This window comes from Electrona antarctica (assembly GCF_951216825.1).
Source record: "Electrona antarctica genome assembly, chromosome: 7".
NCBI lineage: Eukaryota > Metazoa > Chordata > Actinopteri > Myctophiformes > Myctophidae > Electrona > Electrona antarctica.
The window spans coordinates 17377061-17396830 of NC_136812.1; the positions used below are offsets into that span (position 1 = coordinate 17377061).

Consider the following 19770-nt stretch of genomic DNA (forward strand, 5'->3'; position numbering starts at 1 on the left):
TGAAGGGTATGTGTTGTTGAAGAACTTGGGGCCCCTGGCCGTCATACCATACCAATGCCCCTCCATCCCTTATCAAATAGTCAGCTTACATCATGGCCCTTTATTAGTTTCTCAATCCCTCCCATACACAGTGCAACACATACGCCCACAGCTCCAGGGTTACTCTAACACTTACTCATGCTCATCCGATGGGGAGGGGGGTGTGTGTGTGTGTGTGTGTGTGTGTGTGTGTGTGTGTGTGTGTGTGTGTGTGTGTGTGTGTGTGTGTGTGTGTGTGTGTGTGTGTGTGTGTGTGTGTGTGTGTGTGTGTGTGTGTGTGTGTGTGTGTGTGTGTGTGTGTGTGTGTGTGTGTGTGTGTGTGTGTGTGTGTGTGTGTGTGTGTATGTGTATGGGGGGGGGGGGGGGGGGATGGGGATGGGGCGGGTACCAGCAACATTCTACAGACCCAGCATATCACAGCTAGGCTTCAACATTCACATGATGTAAAGCATGTCCGATAGATTGATTGTGTGTGTGTGTGTGTGCGCCGTACCCTAGTGCATTGAAGTGTGTCCCCTCGCCCTGTGTGTGATGTACTATAATGTTCACATTGAATGTGATTTACATGGACTAAGGCTAAGCAATGGTGTGGTGGACGTAGGTAACTGTGCACTTTTGTGCCTCTCTGCGTAACTCCCTCCATCTCCCTCTCTGTCAGTCTCCTATTTCTTCCACTGACACACTTTCTCTGTCCTTCCCACTCCCTCTGCCCCCCCCCCCCCCCCCCCCCCCCCCCCTCCACCTCCCTCTCCCAGGCGGGCAGTGAGCAAAGAGATGAAGACGAGGATGAGGAGGAAGGGAATGGCAAAGGAGGCAGGGAGCAGGGGAATCGTCTTCGGGCCCGGGAATACCTTGAGTACTTCCAGAGGGGGGCGCACTGGAGCAGCAGCTGCAGCACGCCGGAGCTCAGGGACCTGCCCACACACCTGCACTTTAACCACGGCAACGGAGGGCCCCACAGCAATGGGGCCCCTGGAGGCCCCAGCGAGTACTACTCCCCTCTGGCCCTCGCCCTGGCCCAGGCTCCGAAGCAGGAGCCGGACGAAGAGGACGAGGACGAGGATGATGATGAGGAGGAGGAAGGGGAGGCGGCACAGGGGGAGCCTAGAGACTGGCCACGGGGCAACGGAGGAGGGCCAGGCTCGTCTTATTACCCTCCGTCCCAGAACGGCCACTTCTACCTCTCCACCGAGTCCAGGCTGGGGCAGGAGGCAGACGTGGGGGAGGGAGGAGGGAGGGAGGCGGCAGACAGGGAGCGGGGCTCCGCCAGCGCCCTCCTGCAGCAGATGATGGAGCGCGCGGCCGCCGGGGAGGAGCCGGGGGATGGGGACGATCCCGACATGGAGTTTTACTTGAATTATTTTAACAGCGCACAGCACGAGGACGCAGCCTCGGCCGCTGTGACACAGGGACTGCTGCCCGTGTGGGCGTCACGGGGTGGCGCGGGCCACGAGAGGGGAGGGTCAGCGGGAGGAGGAGCAGGAGAGAGGGGCAGTGGCGGAGAGAGGGGTGGAGGAGGAGGAGGGGCCGGAGGAGAGAGGAAGATGCGCTCTAAGGCCTTCCAGAAGTGCCCCATATGCTCCAAGGTCATTCAGGGAGCAGGCAAGCTGCCCCGCCACATCCGAACACACACGGGAGAGAAGCCCTATGAATGCGCCATCTGCAAAGTGCGCTTTACCAGGTAAGCCCAATTAATGAGCTGACCACCCCATGTGAGAGATCTACTAATAGTCTTGGACTCTGTAGCCAATGGCAGTCAACACCAAACCAAGGGCAGGGGTATTAGTACCAACCAACTTAGCGCGGTGTTAAGTTAGCAACTCCATTTTGATGATTTGACTATTTTACTCCAGACCAAAGCGTGCTTAATAATTCCTAGCTCTGTATTTAATCACCCTGCCTATGCTGTAGCCTGAATAATATATTTTTTTCCCAGTGTGTACCAAAATGCTTATCCCATTTCTGTTCCTTTATGACAACCTGTGTGTCCAGGTTGTCATAAAGGCCTGTTTTATTGTGACAGGCTCCATAGCAAAGTCCTGGAATATTAACATAGGGGTCCTATAAAAGACGGCTGGGCTGGTAAAGTGCTATCTTCCAAAGAGCTGCTATAAAGTGGTGTGTTCTGATTTTGAGGGGGATTACAGGACCAGAGTTGTGCCCTATCTGTGCCAATGCAGTAATTTGAACTTGTGATCTCTGGTAATGTTGATTATTGCCCACAGCAGAATGGCTCCCCTGCCCCCCCCCCCTCTCTCTTAACCTCCCTAATGCAATTTGCCATGTGCTGCTCATCTCGTTGTGGTACATCCAGGGTGAGGGGCTTGGAAGCCTTGCTTGGAGTGTACATAAGTTCCCAATTGTTTAAGCCAGCTACGGCTTCTTCCTTGAAGCCAGTCGCTTAATGAATTAATCAGTGGACATGCAAAGGAAATGGATGCAACAGGGTCGAAATACCAGGACCCTTTGCATTAGCCAGCAGATAGGCAGAGAATCCCTTTCCAATCTAGACTTGCTTTCCAGCTAAATGCGTCCGGCAGTGGGAAGGGGTATTGTAATCGTAATCCTGTTTGATCAGGGTTAAGAGTGTGCCTCACGCTGTAATAAATCACTCCTGTCCTTTAAATAATTCACCTCTGTCAGTGTGCCACTTTGTTCCAAGGCCCTGGCCTGTGTGTGTGTGTGTGTGTGTGTGTGTGTGTGTGTGTGTGTGTGTGTGTGTGTGTGGGGGGGGGGGGGGGGTTGGTGGGTACCTACTTACCTACATGTCTCAGTGTCTTGCTAATTTGAGTAGTTTTGTCACAGAACCTACAGTACAGCTGATGTTGTATGATTGTGTTCGTTTATAGTCAAATTCAGAAACGGGTCTCATGGTCGCAGCTTACGTATTTCCTGTAGGCGGAGCCGACATAACTGCGGGGTAAACCTGCCTCTTAAAAAACCTCTTCTACTAAGGTGAATGGTAGAGTGACTGATGTACAGACTGCCTCAAACGTTACTCTTTTACCTGCTTTTTACTAACATTAACATTACAAAGATGCCCCCCCCCCCCCCCCCCCACCCCGGCACGCACACACACACACAACGGAACGGAACGGCGATCGTCGATCGGCTATTGAGCTCAGCTGACACGTTTCTTCTGAGAATCTGAATGAATAGCCTACTACTAACGACTCAAGATGCAAATATGCAACAGTAGAGTAGACTAGTTCTGGCCGTGTATAGCCTTGAATGCAATTGCTAATTTGGTTGTATAGGAGTCAAGTGGCTACTGTTGTCATCCAACATACCACACACAACACTACAACAGTATGAATAGGCTATGACTAACGAGATGCAAATATGCAACATTATAGTTCTGGGGAATGCAATTGGTAATTTGCTATGCTAACTGTATTGGAGTCGAGTGGCTACTAAGTGTGTATTTTGTCCAAAACAGTCATCCAACATTTACCACACAACAGTACTAGTGCAAAAAAATAAAACCACGTATTTTTATACAAATGTGTACACTACACTACTTGCTTTTCCCTTTTTACCTCACTGAACCGTGAACGTGATCGAAACATTGAATCGGATCATTGCCGTGAGCGTGAATCGAATCGCTCACTCACTGAAATGATCCGTTTTGCCCATCACTAGTTTTTATACCGTAGTTCTGCTCAGAAGTTGTGCATCACAACACGGGGGTTACCGGAGATAGCGGTTAAACAATAGAACAAACAAACTGCAGTTGATGGCCCGATACACATGTCTGGGGCCATCACTGCGAGCTATTCAAAATACACGTTCTGTGTATTGGTAGTGATGGCTAGTCTGACACCTCCGGGATCTACTTGAATGGCTTGTGCGAGATACTGGTAGCTCGCGAACCCCTGGTTGGTTACCCCTGGCCTAGAGTAATGGTTGAGACGAAGCAGTGAAAGGTCCTGAAAGATACATAACGTCAGTCTTACCCAATACCCAATCTTTCTGTTTTATGAACAGAATGCTGCTGTACGTTATACCTCATACTTTAAATGCTTAGTATGAGGTATAAAGTACAGCAGCCGCGGTGGATATGAACTACACAGGTTCATCCCGATGTTCTGGGCATCTTTGTAATGTTAGTGTTAGTAAAAAGCAGGTAAAAGAGTAACGTTTGAGGCATCAGTCACTCTACCATTCACCTTAGTAGAAGAGGTTTTTTAAGAGGCAGGTTTACCCCGCAGTTATGTCGGCTCCGCCTACAGGAAATACGTAAGCTGCGACCATGAGACCCGTTTCTGAATTTGTCTATATGAAAGCTAACACACCCAGGTGCTGTGTATGTTTGCTTAGTTGTCTTGACTATACTAGTCTGTTACAAGACTTGAGTGCTAGAAGAGTGAGATAGGAAGGATTAGGGGAGAGGAGTAAGTCCTATTAGACAGAGACTACAGGGCAGAATGGTGGGTGTAACATTTAGAAGCAGAATACCAATACGCAATGAGCCAGAGCTAGATGTATTGATTGTGTCATCAAGTGGTATTTGTGATCTTTGTACACAGATTAGTCTAGAGAGCATAGTAACTCTGTCTGGACTGACCCCAACAGTTATGGTAGAACAATGATAATGTGTGTAAATGGAAAGCTTTGGTCAAACATAGGAATTTGTTTTATCACTTTTATGACATGTTTTCTCATTTCTTTCTTTTTATCTTCAAGTAATAATGTTTGTTGTCCCCTCCCAACATTATTATTATTTTTATTTATTTTTTCAATTTCAGAATACATAAGGATTACATAAACTGTAATATTTGTCATGATATTTGACTGGACAGACAAGTTGATTGTTTCTTCAGTTTTGATTGAACTGTTCCTAACTACACATTGAACATTGCACTTTCTTGTCAATCCTCAGCAGTGAGAAATTGCATAGATAACAATGTAAAGTTTATGGCTTGTCCTCAGTTGACCTCGCTACCATCACAGAATTAGTCTGTTGGAAGGGCTCCAAAAGATGGCAGGGGAGCATAATTGGACATGTAAACAACTAAAGCCTACATTGCATGTTGTTAACCCATATGCATTGAATAATTTATTTATATTATTATTGTTATTATTATGTAGTGGCGCTATGTTTATGAGTGATATCTACTACAGAGCAGTAATGTAAAGTATTTGTGTGGAGAGGTACTCAACATTCTTTTCAATGTAATCTTGTTTACTTTCTGTCCTCTCAGGCAGGACAAGCTCAAGGTTCACATGCGTAAGCATACGGGAGAGAAGCCTTACCTGTGTACGCAGTGTGGGGCTGCCTTCGCCCACAACTACGACCTGAAGAACCACATGCGCGTTCACACCGGCCTGCGTCCCTACCAGTGCTCCAGCTGCTTTAAGACTTTCGTCCGCTCGGATCACCTGCACCGCCACCTCAAGAAGGACGGATGCAACGGCATCCCGTCCCGCCGAGGCCGTAAGCCTCGGGTGCGAGAGCCCGGCCACCTGCGAGATCCCGGCCACCCAGAGGGCCCCCTCGGTATGCTGGGCCCCGGGGCCGTCCCGGGGCCCCGCGGCATCAAGGGCCGACGGCGCTCGGAGGCAACCTCCGCTCCAGAGGTGGAGGGGGCTGTCGAGCCACATGCACACAGTCCTGAGCTGGAGGAGAGGGCAGGGGAGCCGGGGCCCTGAGACTGCAGGGGTAAGGAGGACACTGCTGGACACGCCATAGTCACTCTGCACCGACCTGTGAGATGGGCCACAGAACAGAGGAGAACAAAAACAAAACACGCTAAGGCAAACTTTAAAAGAAAAAAAAAACACAACTAACTATTCCTCTATAAACCAAATCAGGGTGTCACAAAAATCTAATCTTTATGTTTCTTTCTCCATTTGCTTTAGGAAACAGAGTAGAGACACGAACACTCATGTCAGTTTGTCTAAAAGAGCAAAGAACGCTTCAAATCACACACCCATGACGTCCACTTTCTGGGTCATTTTCCTTCCTTTGTAATCTTAGGGAGTTTTTGTACATTGGCATAACATGCTTGGGCAAAATGTGTACAGTAGATACAGAGCAACTCTGATAAACTATGCAGTTTAATTTAGATTTATATTGGTCTTGTCCTCACAGCCTTCAAGCTCTAAGCAAGGTGTCTGTCAAGCGCCTTCTGGCTGCTGTACGGGTGAAACGAGGACAAATCCGCTGAGTGAAAACAACCCTTTTTCTATTCTTTTGCAGGTCTGAAATGTACAGTTACCATAGAAACAACATTGCCACATTATGGCATATGCAAGTCTAACTCTCACCACCACACAATTTTGATGCAACATTTTTTTCTCTAAATGCTCCAGAAAGAATCTGACAAGGGTTTGATTGAAGTGTTACTTACTCTATAAAAATATATATATATTTTAAGAATTTATGGTTCAACTTTTTAAGAAAAAAAAAACGTTTTGCGTTGAGCCGTATCCATGTTTCTGGGGGCTCTTCTGATGCAGGGCTAGGGAAGATGAGGAGAGGAGGGTCTGTGTTTATAAAGCACTACCATCGTCAATGTATCTGTAAGCTTGGCTACGTTGCCTCTTATCCCTCACAACCCTGCGATTTCAGCATTTCTAATTCCCTTTTTGATTTGTCTTAATTTTTGTTGTTGTTAATGTCGTTTGTTCCTTTTTTTGAGTTGACTGCTTCGGGTACTTGACACTTTACAATTGTATACATTGTATATATACAGCAGATGGTGATATGACATTAGTCCCTTCTTAATGCTGAGGTATACTTACCAATCGGGTTTTTCCTCTTAGGCTTGATGTCATATTTCTCACAGAGTGAAGCTTTTGGGGTGAACGAAACAAACTGTATGAATGTTAGATAAGAAAACAAGAAAAATATACTGAATTGAGAAACCCAATCGGTCCTAAACTTAAACACTTGACATGCCCAAAGGATGCGGATATTGGATGAATGAATGTGCTTAACTTCGTGCAGTTTTTCGGAATCTGTCCTTGTGTGACAAGACGCGGGTAGCGTTTAACCAACAACAGGTTAAATGAATGGCAGGGAGCCTGGATGGAAGAATGATAAGAGTGGGAAGGAGAGATGAGCACCTTTTCTATGTTTGCACAGCTTTACTAAAGAAATCCAACTGAGTGAGGGGAAGGGGGTATATTTAAAGGAGGGTGTCTGGTGGCGGGACAGAATGCGCAACGGTTTATGTATTGCGCTTATTCCAATCGTTTTTGCCCTAGGGACCACGAAACCATGAGGCAACCTGTGATGAAGAGAGCAATAAATACCTGTCCAAGTTGGGAGGCCAAATAAGAGCACAGCTGCAGCTGGTCGGTGGGGGAGGGGAATCCATGGAAGGGGAGGGGGATCTCACAATGTCTGTTGCATTCCAAAAAATAATCTCCCCCATGCACAGCCACGTTTCCAGGCAGGAGGGGATCAAATCAGGCCTTGTTTCCCTTCTCTCTCTCCCTCTGTAGTCCTCTAATGCCCCCAAACCAGCCTAGAGGGGATATTATTGTATTAGAACTGGGTGTTGCTGTGGGGAGGATGCCTGGCTGGTGCTGGCAGTTTTTTGTGTTATGTGTCTTTGTGCACATGCATGCATACGTATGCACGAGCGCGCACACACACACACACACACACACACACACATGGGTGAGTATGTGTGCGTGGCAGCCAGGGTCCCTCTGGCCACATCATCACGATGTGAGTCAGCCACAGCCTGTTCAAACATGCACCCTGAACTGCCAGCCCAAATGCTGTTCCTCCACACACACACACACACACACACACACACACACACACACACTCACAGGGTCCAGGCATCCACTCGAGAAAGACTAAACACCAGAGCCAGCAAGCTATGTGTGGACACTGGACATTGTCAGCGACTCCATACATCTGGATTTGCTAGTTCCTGTGTTATTGTAGTCCAAATCCACAGTTTTCCAAACTAGAAAATTGAGCTTGTAGGTGAAGGAGAGAACTAAAAATGGAGTCCCCCCCCCTCCCCACCATTGCTGCTGCAGTGCTGTAGTTCTGAGTATCAGTCCTTTGCACCTTAATTTGGAAAGTAGCAGGTTCTGAATGCACTTTGTTACTGAGAAGGGCACTTTTGTCAACGAAACGGGTACTTCGAAACATACCAGTGGAGGCCAACATCAAACCCATCCTCTTTCCTAGGAGGTGACATTGATCACCTTCACTGGTTTTGTTCAGGTTTTGATGACAAGCTGCCAAAAAAAATACAGATCTCTAAAAGAGAAGTCAGGTGGGTTCAGAAACGAATATGATGGGCTTTGTGACCTTAAATGCTTAAAAAGACAAAAATTAACCCATGTAACTGATTGCACTTGAAGTTAGTTGGTAACAAAAATATATAGATTTCTCTATATGTCTTAATGCAGAGCAAGGAGATGGAGGAAGGAGAGGGGCAAAGGAGAGAAGGCACTTGTGTGCCTGCACATTGGTGGGTGGATGCATACATGTCTGGGTGGATGCATACATGTCTGAGTGCATGCATGCATGCATATGTTGCTGACTGGCAGGCCGGAGGGTCTCAGGACAAGCCTGGATAAACAAACTTTGTATGTAGCCCATCTGGTCACCAGCTCTTCTCATAACTACACATAATTATTTTCAGAGGATCCAGACCTCAGTGGCAATATTTACACAGGACAACAAATATACTGGATGTTAGAACAACAGACTTGGCTATTGTCGGTTTTGGTTGTGGTAGCCTTTAGCCTAGTAGTTTATACTCCATAGAATGACTGTGTTATTGCCCGATCAGTTATTTCCTACAAGCAACACTGTGGTGTGATAAATCAATGGTTTTTGAGATAACTCTTGACGGTTTCTGGTTAGACCTCATGAACTTTTATTCTTCATTTCGGCTACTCCATTATGCTAAACAGCTGATTGATTTGTACTGTTTGACTCATAACAGTAGTAAGCTGTGTAAGTTGATGGTATACCTGGTCCTGTATATGGACAAACACAAAAGCCACGTTTTATGCTTGGGCAACAAAATGTCCTGGGATGTGTCACGTAACAAACAAATAACATATTTTCAAATAAAACAAATTGTCGACAAAGCATAAATCATGCTTAAAGATGAGAGGAGCTTTTGGCAGGGTGGTCTTGTGCATAGTATATTGTATTGACTACTGAAACAAATTTTGCATTAATGGGTCTGCTAAGCCTCCTGCACCATACCGTTATTTCTACAAAGTTTCGACTTTGTCTCACTTATTTGTTTACCAGCCAAAGCTTCCAAAGTTTAAGTAGAGGGAAAGCCCTCTATGATTGTCCTGCATCTTACAGTCCTGTAGACTAGACATAAAGTATATTGAAGGTAGACTGGGACTCTCTGACCAGGCCAAACACCAATGTCCTCCTGAAAATATTATGCAGAAAAGTGTGTGGAATCATACAGACATTTACTTGAGTTCACGTTTTCTATTGCTGTTTGTTTTTTTCCTTATGGACTTTAGACTCAGAGGTTAATAGATGTAATAGCTTATACTTTATGTCCATCTTTGTTCTCTATTTTTTCTCTGTAAAAGGTGTCGTGCTACAGCTACATTTTTCTAACTAATTTACATGGCTGCAAGCGAGCGTGCGTGTCTGTGTGCGTGTGTGTGTGTGTGTGTGTGCGTGCAGGTTGGGGTTATAGTTTTGGGTTGTGGTGCCAGGAGGGTGGGGTAACTAAAGAGGTAGGGTATGGGGTGTTTTGGGTGGGGTTATGGATATAAAGCCTGATAGCACTGGAAGGAGTGCTTTAGCTGAGACAGCAAGAGTTTGCACTAAAGTTAAATGTCCTTGTCCTGCTTGTGGGAGAAGGGCAGGAGACCTCGGAACGGCCTGCGAGTTTCCATGAGCACAGAGCAGTGCGTAATATACTCAATGGTCCAACACAGTGTCCATCCAACCCCTCAACAGATGTAATCCTAGTCAGAGTAATATACAAACGTCCAACAACCGCAGATACCAAAGGAGAGAGTCAGAAAAAAAAGCTTGACTTATATTAAAAGTCATTGCACATTTTAAGCTACCAGTCTTTTGTTGGATTCATGGAATTTATATATGTTCAAATCTGAAGGCTCTTAGAAAGAGGTTTTGGATGTACTGTATGTTTTTGTGGTTACTAGCGGCAGTATGACAACAGCAAATTTGACATTTGCTCTTCCCATTAAGAAATGTTCCAAAAGTCTAGGCCATAGTTGAAATACATAATATGCCTTTGGGAGGTAAGGCCTTCCCAAAAAACATTCTGAACATTGTTTGTCCTGGTCCGATGGCTCAAATGTATTCAGAGTGGCTATCGAGCATAAATTCCAATTTAAATTCTTCAATTTAGTAATCAGATTTTTTCCCCGTCTCCATTGAACATAGATCTGTAATGAATTGTTTAATTAGACTTGGTACTATTGGGGGAAAAAGCTAAATATGTTTTTGTCTTTTGTAAAATACAGTAAGTAGTTTATATTAACGCTTTAATGGTTTCAGTTTAATTTCTAAATTGATTGAATTGAATAAAAAATGTACCCTCACCCAAGTGGACATTGTAGGCTACAGTATGAAAGAATGTTCTCTGGGACTTGTGTGGCCTTGTCTGAGGACTGGAGCATAATTTATACTTTGTATAGATTAAACAAATTATACATCTTATAAATTAGGCTTAATGCTTATTTGTATGGGTCCAGACATTTAGTTGCAGTCTGGGGCTGGGGCTCATTCCCACCAAGTGGATATTATAATAGAGTCATAATGTGCCTTAATTGCACACAGGTGTCAGTCTCCTGTATTTTCCTGCATGAAACAACATTGAAAATTCAACACTATGTCCATAATTTGAGATCATATCCTAAAAGTCGGCAGTGACTTAATGCTGAACTCTGTCCGGTTGTCCTTAATTTTAAATGCATCTGAAATTGATCAACAGTCTACCAGTTCAGAACTATGTCTCTATATGGCTCCACGAGTGGTATCTGTCTTAGCCTCAGCCCCAGACCAAGGTTACTCTGACACAGGCTACACTGAGATGGTCTTAAAGCCTTGTGGCTACCGCTTTTGTTTGTTTGTTTGTTTGTTTGTTTGTTTCCCCCAAATTGTCCATGTCTTAATCTGTATCAAAAATTTGGAAGTGAAACTTTGAAGGCCATAAAACAAAGATGACCAACAACAATAACTTTGTGAATAATTACAAGAATGAGGACTTTGTAATGGCTGTTATATGATGATGCTGATGGCGGTGGTGGCAGAGAAGGGAGAGACTTGTTTGCTTTGCCTTGGCATTTTGATGCACACCTGAAATCTTTGTATTTTCCATCAGGCGCTCAATGCACAGCAGGCTGAGCGTGGCATATGCGATACGGCACCATGCACAGCATGGCTCTGGCACTCGACAGCCCTGGGTCCTTCACAAAGGCAGGTTGCAGTCTGTTAGCCACTCTCAGCCCAATGGGAACAGTTTGCACTTGGAGTCTTTCTCTGTCTCTTGGGGGTATAATGGTTTGCACAAAGATGGGAGGAGCTGGGGTGGGAGTGTTAGGGCGGATGTACTGTACGGTACCGAAGAGCTTTTCATGGGTGACCTGAGAGATCCAGGTTTCATAGGAGTGATGGTGTGGGAAAATTACAAACCTTGAAATACAATGGAGCTCTTCACAGATCTCACAATGAGGGAATTGCAACATGGGTTTATGTTATTTAGTTGTTTTCCACCCTCCTCCAAAGTCGCTTCCCTGTCTTTACCTGTCTGGCTCACACCGATATTTAACATTTAAGGGTCCCGGGAAGTTAAAAGTAGGAACAATTTCCTCATTGTAAAGTGACTGTGACCAGCCCATTACGCCATCTAATATTGATCCAGTGAACCGTTTGGTGGAGGGAAGCTAGGGAATTGGTCTTAATAGTCAAGATTGTAATATTTCCAAAAGTAGACCGGATGGAAAAGCACAGTTATGTTGCCTTTTCCTACTTCCTCCCTCATTCTTACCCCCTTTACTGCTGACTGGCTTTTGCTGAGTGCATGATCAAAGATCATGCACTCAGCAGGGGGATTTTAGAAGAGGTGGTTATGGCCAGGGTATGGGATTCTTTTTCTTTGCTTTTTTGCAGTCACCCCATAACAATTTAGAATACATTCCATAAATTTATACGGTGATTCCCAATTTCCAAACTTGGCAGATTCAAAGGCGTTTTGAAGACGCCAGGAGGAGAACAATCACCATTTTGCAGTTGGTTTATTTCAAGTCTTTCTATCTTCCAAATGCCCATGAAATGTGCAAGAGGGACAAAGAGAGATGTTGACAGCAAGGGGTAAAATCTTCAGTGTAAATTTATGTGTACAAAATTAATGTTGGTTTGGTTTCTTTTGTACACTCTTAAGCCCAAACCACACCGGTAGGGACTCCTTGGGACTAAACTGTTTTAAGGTCAACCTTAACCTTTGGTTGACCTTACAAACAGTCTCGTCCCGTCTCAACCCTTTGGTGTGGTTTGGGCTTTAGAGTTATACATGATAAATTAGCACCGGTGATTTTATGTGTTAGCATTTGGCTAGCCAACTGCCCCTTTCAGCTTCTGTGATGATTGTAACAAAGCACTTTGCGAAAAGGCCATCCCAAATTGTGTGTGCTAATGGTTGTCACTATTGTTATTTTGTTGTTCTTGTCAATGTTTGGGGATTTTTTTTCTTTTTCATTACAGATGATTATTTAAATGCAAAAAAGAAAATGCAATGAAAATGGGGGAAAAGGAAAAACTTGAATATTTGACATTTGGATTGAAGTTGGTCAATGCTGCCGCCCCATCAGGACATGAGACAAAGAAAGTCTCCAGTTTACCACCACCTTATTTCTGTTCTATCCAGCTGGTTGCATACTTACACTATGGAGTTTATAGGACCTGAGACTTCGCCTTATCCTCTCTCCATTTACAATCTCAGATCTCATTGGGAGAAAGGTCTTTGGATCTAATTTTGGGAGAATTTATTTCTTGTACAGAAACCTATGTAACAGTTGCAAAGCTTTCAGAGAAGGCTAGCTGTGCTGAATGTTAAACTTGCAGTGTTGTATCCACTGCAGAATCTGTCGTTGTCTGCTATAATACCCTGTCTATTGTAAAAGTAAATGACTGGATCTGGTATCCACACAGTACAGAAATACATTTGAAAGAGAGCTGAAATGACCAAATGACCATCATGCAGTTTTGCGAAACTGCACAGTTTGTCCCGGGCCGTGACATTTAATGTCAAATCAAGATATTTGCAGTAGAATAACGGAGATAATTCAAGTGTTGATCAAGAAAATATACCTACAGTAAATCTATAGTTCAGTAAATGGTTTAAACTCGGGACCAGAAAGAGATAGGCTATTATTTATAATAGATTGATTTGTTACTGTGATTATTGAGATAATCCTTTACAGCAGTTTGAAACGTTCCTGGGGTAGATTATGGGGACGGCAGAAAATGTCCTGTCACTCAGGCCTGGATGTTAATGAACCCCTTTCTCTTCACAGAGGTAGTTTTTACTTGCATAGCAGTATGTGTTGGACGCCGCAGGGGGTATATAGGTGATTTTTGAGGAATTTGCACTTTTTGGCGATAAGAAAAATTGTATTGTATATGAGACCACTAAATCCACACAGTCTAAAAACCATATAATTCCATTTTGTTTCAGTTTTGTTTTTAGTTCTTTTTTTCTTTTTTTTTCTTTTTTTTCCCTTTTTTTAATATATCCAAAAATGTCTGGCATCTGGTTGTCTGGTTTAAAGAATACAAGATCTTTCTATTAAAAAAAAACTATGGTTTCAATGTTTTGCGTGTATGTATGATCCTTATCTTTCGTCCCGATGTCCTACACATAATGCATCATACAGAGACAATGGGGGCCTGTCTGCCCACCTGGTAGGTGTAAACAAGCATTAGCCTTTCAATGCCTGATCATCATGTGTTAAGGTGCCAGACTTGAATGGTTAGAGTGGCACGATTACATACAAAGTCAATGAACTCATTTTGCTGGGGACTCTCTGAACCCCCGCACTTTAAGAACCACACACATTAAAACCAAGTTATAACCTCTGTTTTTCTTTTGTTAAGGTTTTGTGAATTTACAAATTGGTTCTACAAGTTTCCCAGAAGGTGGCAGTGTTATCCCTGCTTTGAACTATTCCAGCATGAAATAATCCCTGTGGTGCTGCCACACATCACTGCTCTCTCTCTCTCTCTCTTTCTCTCTCTCTCTTTCTCACACGCTCCCTCCCTGCCTCCCTCCCTCTCTCATTCACACATGCACCACAGCACAGACTAACTTGCTGTTTTACATCTTGTCAGATACCGGTACATAAAAATGGACACAAATGCAATCATGCTTAAAATTCAACTCGTATCTCCCACCAAGATAAACCCCACCGTCACATCCAGCACATTCTGTTCGCAAATACATTGTGCTTTGAGCTGGAAGTAGGCCTACTTCAGTAGCCTAGTATATAGCTACTGTGCTCCCGACAATCATTTTGCTCTTTTTATGTGAAAGAAACAAATTGAATGTCATCTTTGCATTGCATATATGCCCATATATATTTTATGTCTGTTGGTGTCAGACCACATGTGTGGTGATCCCCTTTCCTCAGATTCCCCCCAGAAGTCTTGACTGCAACCACAGGCCTGTTTGTCACCCTGTCTTCCTGTTTGTCTCAGAAAGTCTGTCTCCCTCAGGCCGTCCTGCAGGGTGACAGAGGTCATGGAACAGCTCATTAACCTCACCCCAACAGCCCACGTATTGCTCCAGGCCTTGCCTACACACACACACACACACACACACACACACACACACACACACACACACACACGCACGCGCACATTTTATAATGCTCCACTAATAGCAGTCAACTTAAGCTCATTGCATGAGCAGCACGTTTTGGTAGATACAACATAAGATTAGGTGGAGAAGTGTGTGTAAGTGCAATAGTGCATGCATGGGTGTGTGTCGCATGCTGTGTGTGCATATTCACTAATCACTACTATCATGGCATTAATAATGTTTGTATGCCCTTTCAAGCGTCTACACGTACCTATAGGACCATCTGACATTCCCATAGATTGTGTAGGGAAATGAATCAGCATTTTGCCATTCTTGAAAAAACCCTTGAAAACAATGCCTCTCCGTATATTGGGGCACGGGCCGCAAAGCATATTTATTAAAATCCATTCATGTCAAACCTGTTGGCCAGATGTCTTGAGGCTCCAAGTCATTAATTCCTATGTTTGTAAGGTACCTAAAACACAGTGGGATATGATGTTATTTTCCATGTACATGCCCCATTGTTGCAGTCAAAACATATTGGATAAGAGGAACGGCGGCACTTCAGGGGCTGGGAGATGCCTGGGAGCTGTTGTCTGATGTCTCTGGTGGCATTATTCCCTTTGTGTGTGTGTGTGTGTGTGTGTGTGTGTGTTAAGGCTGTACCTTAGCCCTTTTTTTTGGACTCGAACTTCGGCAGGAATTTCCGAGCGAACATCCGGACCATTTGTTTCCAATTAATTTAAAAAATAACCTTTGAGATATCCGTCTCGAGGCAGCGCGTCTCCCCTGCTCTTTATCAATCTCTCTCGTCTCTCCCAACACACACACATACACACACACACACACACACACACCGTCAAGTCCGCGAAAACAGCTGATCTGCAAGCTCACGTGAGACAGCGTATATTGCTCGTTATTTGTTCCACCTGTGTATTCTGGGAGGCGCATTGAAGTGAAGTGGGCACAGGGCAAAAGCAGATCCTCCGTGACCGTTTTGCTTAACAATGATCAGAGTTCCCTGCTTTTTGTGATGCTAATATATCATGGCCCCTGTCAGCGATCATGCTGGTGTGTGTGTGTGTGTGTGTGTGAGAGAGACGCGTCAGACATTCCATTCAATTCACCACAGCTGCAGGCCAATCACCAAATTACAAGCACGGGAGATGGGACAGCAGAACTAGGAGATATTTCTTTAAAAAATCACAACTTCTGACAGGAATGCACTAGAAACTTACTTTTTTTTACATGCTCATATCGCATTCTCGCCGAGATATATTTTTGAGTTAATAAAAAAAAGGGAAAAAATAATAATATTTTTTATTTAATAAAAAAATAAAAAAAATAAAACGAATGGTTCAAGCCCATTAATTAAGATTCGAGTGCCAACCCTAACGAGCGAACATTCGAACCTTGAATGTTTGGGGACAGCCTTAGTGTGTGTGTGTGTGTGTGTGTGTGTGTGTGTGTGTGTGTGTGTGTGTGTGTGTGTGTGTGTGTGTGTGTGTGTGTGTGTGTGTGTGTGTGTGTGTGTGTGTGTGTGTGTGTGTGTGTGTGTGTGTGAGAGTGTGAGTGTGTGTCTCTCTGATGTGGTCGTGCACCTGTTTACTCGTGTTTGACAATGCTATGTGGCTTATATGTGAAAGCATGGGTTTATATTGTATGTAGATGCACAAACATGCACATCATAGTCGTTTTCATCGATTTTAAACAAGCTATGAACGCTTGGAGATGGGTTATAATGTAAGGCAAAAGGGGGAGACACACACACTAGCCTCGTTTTCCCTGGTACACACCTTACTCTGGGGATATAAAAATGCCCCTGCCTCCACAAGCTGCGAGACATGATAGTTTCATCCAAACTAGCTACCGTCCTCAATAAACACACGTGAGCGACTCTCTGCGGCATACATTTCTAGCGCTCTCTTGGGGTGTATTTTGTTCAGATCAGGTGTCTAAACTACTCAATATGACAATAATTAAGCAGTGTTGAAGACATGTGTTCTTTCTTATGGTGATAAGGGACATTGACCTCTAACCCATGCACCCCGGTAGCCCCACCCCACCCTGCATGTATCCCACACCCAGCCCTGCCTCTCCCTGTCCCCTGTCCAACTCCCACCAGGAAGGAGAGAGAGGGGACGGGAGAGGCTTGGAGCCTCGCCTCTGGCCATCCCTCAGCCTCCCTGGAGAACGGAGGACCGAGGTACCTTTAAACCACTGCGGCAAAAACAGTACCAAAACCCTGCAGTCATTAATATGCAAAAATGCAAATGAGTAGGTAATTAAGAGCTGGAGCTCTCTGGAGGCTCTTTGATTGCTAATGAATTCTAATCTGCAAAGAAAGGGGGGAGGGGAGGAGAAAAAAGAGATGAAAGAAATAAGGGAAAACAACGAAAAAAGCCTCACCCTAAATTTTTGTCATAGATGTAAGTTTGTGTGCCAGAGATGTGGGTTTGATGTAAATTATTAGCGGTCTCGTTTTTTAAACAATACTGTAGTGACACAACGGTGTGCAATCTTCAAAATGGGGATAGGTTTGTTGCATTTCCAATCACTACAAGCTTATTAAGAAATGGCTCAAGATCTAAAAATGTGTTTTATCAATTGGCAGAGATTACTTTGAATTGCACACAGCCAATTAGATGACAGACTCTTCTGACCTGTGCCTGCCAAAGTAAAAGGGGAGATATAAGACATCAGATATTATAACAGTACGTGCTTTGCTGCAGTAGCAGCTGTACTGTGGAGTAAAAGGAGATGTCATTTCATCACTTCTGCTAGCAATAACACATCCCCACTTCCACTCACACAACACAACTCATTCACTCTCTCTCTCTCTCTCTCTCTCTCTCACACACACACACACACGCACGCACGCACGCACGCACGCACGCACGCACGCACACACACACACACACACACACACACACACACACACACACACACACACTGCTGTTATTGTTGTTCCAGTGCTCCCACGACACCAACAATCTCTGTCTCCCTCCCCCACACACGCTCACATCTATCTCCCTTTCACTCTCCAACCACCACCCCCCCCCCCCCTGTCCTGGGCAGCCCTGACATGCCTACTTCAATTGATTTAGAGTCAATTCAGTTCCTGATCTGATTGTTATCATATGACTTTCTGCACACCTCCCACTCGATATGAGACAACTGTATTATTTTCACACTGAATGTCAAGAGATAGACATCTAAAATAGGAAAGATTTTTCGACTTTGCCAGGAATAGTCCTTCCCTCTCCACCACCCCGCTTCCTCTGTTGTTTTACTTCATCTCTCAACAAGAAATTCTGCCTCCTAAGTCATGTTTCCATACCCCTACCCCCACCCCCTTTCTCTTTTCTTTTTTCAGCTACCTTCATAGACCAATTTCTCCTGTCTTTTTCCCCCAATTGCTCTTCCTCGGGCATGCGGTGTGGTCGGTCCTGAGGTGGCTGGTTTTGTAAACAGGAAGCTGATGTCCTGTTCAGAGTACCTGAAGCATGTGTGGCAGAACAGGGGCAACCCATGGAACTGCAGTGCACAATAATGGGATTCCAAGATGGCAGGGAGGGGCCCCGTAAAACCACAAGAGAGAACAGGGCCAGGCAGTGTCCAGGAAAACCTGTGTGAAATGAGTCCACAGGGAGGGCTAAAGGATTCTTGATGTAGTTTTCTTTCCCTTCATAAATAGATTGGTGATCATGGTGTTTGTGTGAGGTACAGTGTTGTGTTCAGTCTAGCCCTGAAATGTTTTGGTTGGATTAATGTCATGGTCAATCCCTCAAACTCATTATTTCTTCTGGGATAAGGGGAAGAGAAATTATTGTTTTGTTTAGATTTTTTTTTATTTTTTTTGCTAAAGATGTTGCATTTGTGTGTAGTGAATGCTGGGATCTCTGTGTCCCTGTAGCTATCAACTGTTTTCCAGACATGTGAGTTCAAGAAGGTGTGTTGTCTTTTAGCCATCCCATAACAATTGTACTCTGCGGTGCATGTTTTCTGAGCCCATGTTTTTGTTGCAATAGGTTAGCCTATAACCTTGTGGATTACAGCCTTGTTTAGATCACTCGCTCCACTCTCCATCGCATTTTGCTGTCGTCTAATAAGTTGGAGACAGTCCGAGTTTGGGTGTTTCTGCCAGGCGCGCTGTAATAGGGGAAGAAGCTTGACGGGAGTCAGTTTATCATGAGCACGAAGAGCACAACAGATAGATCCCCCCTGTCTCCTCCCCTTCAGCACAGAACGACTCAGAGCATGGGCGCTCAGCCAACACTATCAATCTATCCGGCACTACCCCCAACCTCTAACTCTTGGCTTCCAAAGGGGCATGGAATGAATCATACCACAACTACGTGAAGCTTTTATGCTTTTAACGTACATTCGATGTGAGTGAAAGTCAGTTTGGTTGTTTCTCCATTAATGACATTCTTGCAAGTGGCTGTCATAATAAGCCAGTAACAAGTTGCAGTGTTTGGGAGGAGCTGGGGGTTTGAGAGGGGGGATTGTCGGTCTTGGCCTAGTTTTCTTCTCTGATCAGAAACCTATGTACCTCTGCCCTTCCCCCACCCAACCCAAACCTAAGCTTTTGCCATTACTGGCAATTGGCTGAGAGCAGGCTCAATATGGAAAGAGGTGAGTGAACCTTGCCTTGCCACAGAGATGTGTGTAGGTAGGTGGTGGGGGGGTGGGTAGCATATAGGCCTGTGTGTGTGTGTGTGTGTGTGTGTGTGTGTGTGTGTGTGTGTGTGTGTGTGTGTGTGTGTGTGTGTGTGTGTGAGGCAGGTGGTTGTCGGGGTACATAGGCCTGTGTGTGTGTGTGTGTGTGTGTGTGTGTGTGTGTGTGTGTGCGTGTGCGTGTGCGCGCACGCACGCACGCGTGCGCATGTGTGTGTGCGTGTGATTTAACCTGGGGATGTGATGTGGTTTGGCTTGCATGGCT

At 44.7% G+C, this 19770-nt stretch overlaps 1 protein-coding gene across 3 annotated transcripts in view; it reads left to right on the top strand.

Moving 5' to 3' along the window:
* zbtb7a (zinc finger and BTB domain containing 7a) overlaps nucleotides 1–13839 on the top strand; it is a 29788-nt gene extending 15949 nt beyond the window's left edge. For all 3 annotated transcript variants that reach the window (XM_079506930.1, XM_079506931.1, XM_079506932.1), the window contains exons 3-4: nucleotides 795–1720; nucleotides 5244–13839. In XM_079506930.1, the coding sequence (XP_079363056.1) occupies nucleotides 795–1720; nucleotides 5244–5691 (1374 nt within the window). In that variant the 3' untranslated portion in view covers nucleotides 5692–13839. The remainder of the gene's footprint in view (nucleotides 1–794; nucleotides 1721–5243) is intronic.
* Nucleotides 13840–19770: the final 5931 nt, after the last annotated feature.